The 5,581-nt window shown below is 40.4% G+C and overlaps 1 protein-coding gene across 1 annotated transcript; it reads right to left on the reverse strand.

Annotated features, from left to right (window-relative positions):
• Positions 1-4,262: 4,262 nt before the first annotated feature.
• On the reverse strand, positions 4,263-5,381 carry LOC148728665 (uncharacterized). Its single transcript, XM_088725008.1, has one exon. It carries the CDS (start codon positions 5,247-5,249, stop codon positions 4,263-4,265), a length of 987 nt encoding a protein of 328 aa, XP_088581134.1. The 5' UTR covers positions 5,250-5,381.
• Between the last annotated feature and the right edge of the window lie 200 nt (positions 5,382-5,581).

Raw genomic sequence — 5,581 nt, forward strand, 5'->3', positions numbered from 1 at the left:
CTAAGAATACCAAGAGAAACATACATAACTTTGTATTGGCTTGGACGCTCATAATGGAGCCAAGATATTTTATATTGCAATTGTAAAACATGGGGGTTACTCATGTCACCCTTTGCTCCAAACCCAGCCTGGCACATTCTTCTCAGCATGATGTTTAGTACATGTGGGTAGCATCCTACAAAGAACATTTCTTTTCCAAAAATTTTGGTGTTGTTTGCTAAGAGACCATTTACTTTTCCCTTTTGGGTAGAGGCATTGTCCCAACCAACCCCGAAACATTGGTGATGTCATATTCATTTTTCACAACATGACAATCCACATCAGACAGGTGTTTTCCAGACCCGCTTGCTGTAAGACTGTTTGCTAGGACATAAGCTCGGGGCTTGCTTTCTCTAGGGCACCAGGTGTGAACACCCACTATGTGCCTGTCTTCTCCTCCTTTGTGGGAGTTATCGCTCCAGAGATGAAAATCATACTTGGAGTTTGAGAAGCACTTGCGTAAAATTAGTTTTTCTGCTTCACTTAGAGAACATTCCAGTCAGAAAGTGTACTTGGGGAGACAACAAAGTTTGTGGGGGGGGCTACAATCAAACAAAATATTGAAAATCAGACGTAATGCTACAGGTGTCTTTTGATAAGATAACAAAGATGCATGTTGCATGTATCTGACACAAGCCATAAACATCAAAGTTCTTTGGTTGTATCCATTGTTACCATGTGCAAATGTCTCCACCAGAGAATATCCCTTTTTGACAAACTCATTGTTCCCCTGCAATTTCTTTTTCAGTTTTGAGGAAGCAGATCTTGTCCCTCTTAACTTGTTGCTGACTTGTATTTCTTTTTTTTTCAGTAGACGTCAGTTTGTTTTGACACTTTTTGAGTTGAATTTGGAGCCTCAACACGTCCTTTTTCAATTGGATGTTACTTCCTTTTACAAATACTGAAATTATGAAGAGGTGACAATTGAAATTAGTCAAATGTAACTCACGGATTTCACATGATAGAGTATGGAAACAAAGAATGCAAAGTAAAAATATCCGACTAGAAATCCTATCAATGGGGTATGTTTAGAAACTCTCGATACTGTATGACACTTAAAGATACGCGTCGTTATGATTTGCTGACCGAAAAACTAACTTTCCTGTACATTTTATTACTGATCATGCGGCCATATCGACTACTCTATCTTAACATTCGAGAGGTTTTTTTTTCGGCTTCTGTTTGGTGGGAGTGTTATCGGTTTATGATTAAAACCATTTAAAAGTGGTGTCAACTACGATCGCGCAAGTTGCAACCGGCGAAAATTCAGAATGGGAATGAAAATCAGTCACCGTAATTGGTGGCTCAGACAATCTGCAGTAGTATTCGTAGACATTTGCAAGTGTTTGCATTTCCATTCCCTCCTTAAAAACACTTACCTAGACTGCGTCTTAGGGTTTTGACTGTTCCTTTTAGATTGGCGTTTTCGGATCTCAAACCCTTACACCCTCTCTCGAGTCGATCGAGTTTTTATTCACTTAAAAAGCTGCACACTTGCACTGCAATGATGCTTTTTTCTATTTCTTCGGAATAATTCACATATTTTCTCGGCTTCTTTTTGACTGGTGGCTGATTTTTGCAAGAAAACTGGCTGCCGTGAGCTCTTTTAGGTGCCATCAGGTCTCATCGTTGGCGAGTCGGCCGGCGATTAATTAACAAAAATCTGTAACTTTGATGTAAACAACTCACGGCACGAGCCCGCGTTCCTTTTCTCACGCAGTGCTACAAAGTAATGTAATCTGCGCATGTCTGAGAATTTCATGGAGTTACGGTCTCCATGGGTGGGGTACCTTTCCGTGAGGCCTAAATTTAAAACTGGACTGTGACCCTACTGGGCCATCGTAGCTTTGATAGCTCCCAATGTGTGGTTAATAATTATTTGTAATGGTTCGGAGATTTTTAAAATTGAAACTGTTAAACTAATTGGAAATATTGCATTTGTTTAATCTTCTGCAATGGTTCCGGCTGGAAAAGCGTCCCGGCTTAATGGTCATTGCCCCCTCGACATCCTACAGGTGTGTAAATGTGTGGAGGCGAATTTAAAACGGGGAGTAACCATGTGATGGACTGGCATCCCATCCAAGGGGAAGGGAGAGTACAAATATTTCTTCGCTTAGGCTGTATGGGCTACTGGCCTGACGCAGAATCTTTTAAATTATAATACGTGCATCTCCATGAACAGTTCTGGTAAATGTTTTTTTTTTTTTAAGGACCCTTAGAGACCCTCAGAGATAAATTTCGCATTAAATTATTTGATTAATTTGTGAATTTACTATTAACCTTTAATCATCAATATTCTTATTTATTTATTTAATTTAATTTTTTTCAAATTTATTATTTTTTAGTCATTCCGGGAATTCTGGGAATTCCGGGTATTCCGGCATTCCTTATTTTCCAAACTACTTGAGATGAAAGATAAAAATCGCTATGTGTGCAGATGGGCATGTGGATCATATTTCAAAATGGAATAGGCGAATTTGTCCGTGAGTGAAGAGATCTCAAGTTCCATGGAATCTATCAATAGGAAGCAAGACTAAAATGGCCAAGAAGTATTTCGGGACGACAGATTTATTCAAAACAGTTTTTGATTTGCTGTTATAAGCGAAAAACGTACGAATTTCTTACGTGTACAAAGCCCACGCGGTAAAATTCATCATGCTTAGATCGTTGTTTACTTGCTTTCATGACCAGAAATTGCGCAGCGTTATGTTGAAAATTCTGATAAAACCTCGATTTGACGCAAAATCTTCTATTAAACAATACCTTCTTAACACATTGTTACTCGAACCTAATATTTACCGGGCCATCGAATCGTCAAATTGTCGCTAGGCTCTGCGTGAAGTCCGAAAGTTCGGTTGTCACTTTACGTCCATAATTCGTATCGTCTTAGAGAAGCGTAGTGTCGTTGACTCGAGAGCTTATTCTGTCACCTTTAAGACCTTGGTATCCATTCTTTTCCAAGCAGAGTATTCTATAGCATTGTTACTTTACATTATGAGTCCCACAAGGTCTAACTCGATCGCAAATGAACGAAAAATCCGACCTGAAAATTTTGAGGGCCGGCCGCGCGGACGCCGTATTTTCAAATTTGATCATATGGTATTTTCGCGATAGCATACATGACAGAGGGCACGTACGTACGTACGGTCGCTCGGTAAGTCACGTGACAACCAAACGAAAACAGAAATGAATAAAGACTGATAGTTTCTAAAGAAACTGTTTGGGGCTGCGTCGGTGAAGGTAACGAAATAATTTGCATATATCAACAAAGTTCAAATAGTAAATTGGCCACCGTAACGATTACAAAAGCTGACGTTTCGAGCGTTAGCCCTTCGTCGCTTAATTGGAAATTCTATTTTATCATCAGCCTAGATCGTAAGGGACTGGTACGAGATTTTAGAGCAATCATTATTAGAGGGTCTGGATGGGGGTATCTCGAAAACACTAAACACTAAAATTTTACCTTCTATAACATCAAACATTAAAATTTTGGGCTGTTTAACGTCTAACACTAAAAAATTCTCTGAAACACTAAAATTGATACAAATGTAACGAGAAACGGCTAAAAAATGCGCCAGATACTGATAACGATAAACGCGGGCATTCAATATGGAATCAGCTACAATTGATTTACATACTGTGTCATTTTGATTGCAATTTTGTGTTGTTCATTGTTTATGTCTCTATCATGGAAAATCATTGGAGACTATTTCTCTGCAGAAGGGTACATTATGCTTAACAATTAAAATTTTCCTCTGTCGTTATCACACTTTCGCAAACTTTCATTTGAACAATTTGTTTATTTAATCATCATCATGCTCCTTTTACCTACCGGGAAAAGGCTGTTGCATCCTCACTAGCCATCCTCTTGTTTCTTAGCACATGTATTAGCAGCAAGCAAGCCTTGAATCTAAACTCCCCCTTTCCTTCTTTACGGTTTGTCTCCAAGTCTGTTTCGGTCTACCTCTTCATCGTTTGCTTTCCAGGGTCCAAGGTGGCGCTATTTACGGGTTGTTATGCAATTAACTCTTGATCACAGATTCATCACAAGGTAATGTATATGCGCAGACCCGATAGTGCAAACTCTACAAGTCAAGGCGAAAATGAGCGCGAATGGCGCGCCCGAACCTGGTGAGTGTTGTTGTGTGGGGGTAGGAGTCGTGATCGTCATCATCCACATCGGTGCCTGAGTCGATGTCGTATTCATCCTCTTGATCTGGCACTTAAACAACAGCAACTATTTCAATAGTGCTATCGTCCACAAACGTGATACTGGGTGCGTGCGAGTCCCCATCGTCATCTATGATATGCGGAGTAATTTGATCCATTACTTCTCCTTCAACAGTTGGGTCGTTGTGGAACATTACTTTGGTATGAGGAGTTTGAGTGTAATACACTGCTGGTGGGAGAGCTCCGGCTTTGTCTTTTGTGGTTTCACTGCGCACTGTTCTCTGCCTCACGGGACGAAATTTATCCACCAACACCTTCATCGCTACTTCAATTAGAGGATCTATCCTTGCCGCTGTTGGAGACTTCATCACTTCAACATCTGCCAACTCCATACTAGATGTTGGAACTGGATGAAACGATTTGTCATGTGTAAAGTATTTGGCACTCCATTTTGTTGTTCTTTTTAATGATTCTTTTGCAATTGTTCCAAAGTCTCGAGCATACTGTAAAGCTGTAAAAGTCTCGTTTTTGAAGTGGGAGACTGCATGAAGGTTTTCAACTATAGTGGTCAGTAATGTACGGAGGTCAACGTCACCAACATAATCCTCATTTATGTTCTTCAAGTTATTTTGCAGTCGTGCCATACCTTGTTCAAGGAGTTCTAACGAGACTTGAGTTTTCTTTGACACAGTTCCTTGGGGACCATTTGTTGCTGCTGCTTCTTTCATGTTGTAGTGCTGTTTAACTGTAGCAACTGTGCTTTTAATATATTCGTTCACTGATGAAACATTGTTCACAGCATCTTGAAGGGATAGTGATACTGCGTCTACGGTATGAGCACCAATTCCAAAACTGTCGTACAGCTTCCCAAGGGCTTGAAGAAAGGACACTGTCCCAGTAAGCGGTGAAACTATTTTTACCGTTCCAGCAGCTACGTCCGACACCAATATAATATTCTGGAAACTGCATATTCCGTGGACTTGCGCAAAGGTACAGGTTTCACCAGTTCCATCATTAGTTCCTTCTTTTCCATTGCCCATCAATGTTTTAACAGTTGAGGTTTTCGGATCGAAGGTCTTGACTTTCCTATCTACGATGTCAGTGAACACAATTACGTCGCCATAATGACACAGCCTCTTGATTTCACTGCATGAATCGGACGAATTCTGCAGGAGCTGTTTCACGTTTGAATTTGCAAGGTCACAATCGTATAACCCACCTGCATTACCAGATGCAGCCAAGTATGCGGACCCTCTCCACACACAAAGAGATTCAATACTGGAAACGCCATCGGGATAATGTATTTCTCGCATGCTAGTACCAACGACAGCAACTCCATTGCAGCTTACTTCCAACTGAATAATCCTTTGGT

The sequence above is a fragment of the Stylophora pistillata genome, chromosome 6, assembly GCF_964205215.1.
Source record: "Stylophora pistillata chromosome 6, jaStyPist1.2, whole genome shotgun sequence".
Classification (NCBI taxonomy): Eukaryota; Metazoa; Cnidaria; class Anthozoa; order Scleractinia; family Pocilloporidae; genus Stylophora; species Stylophora pistillata.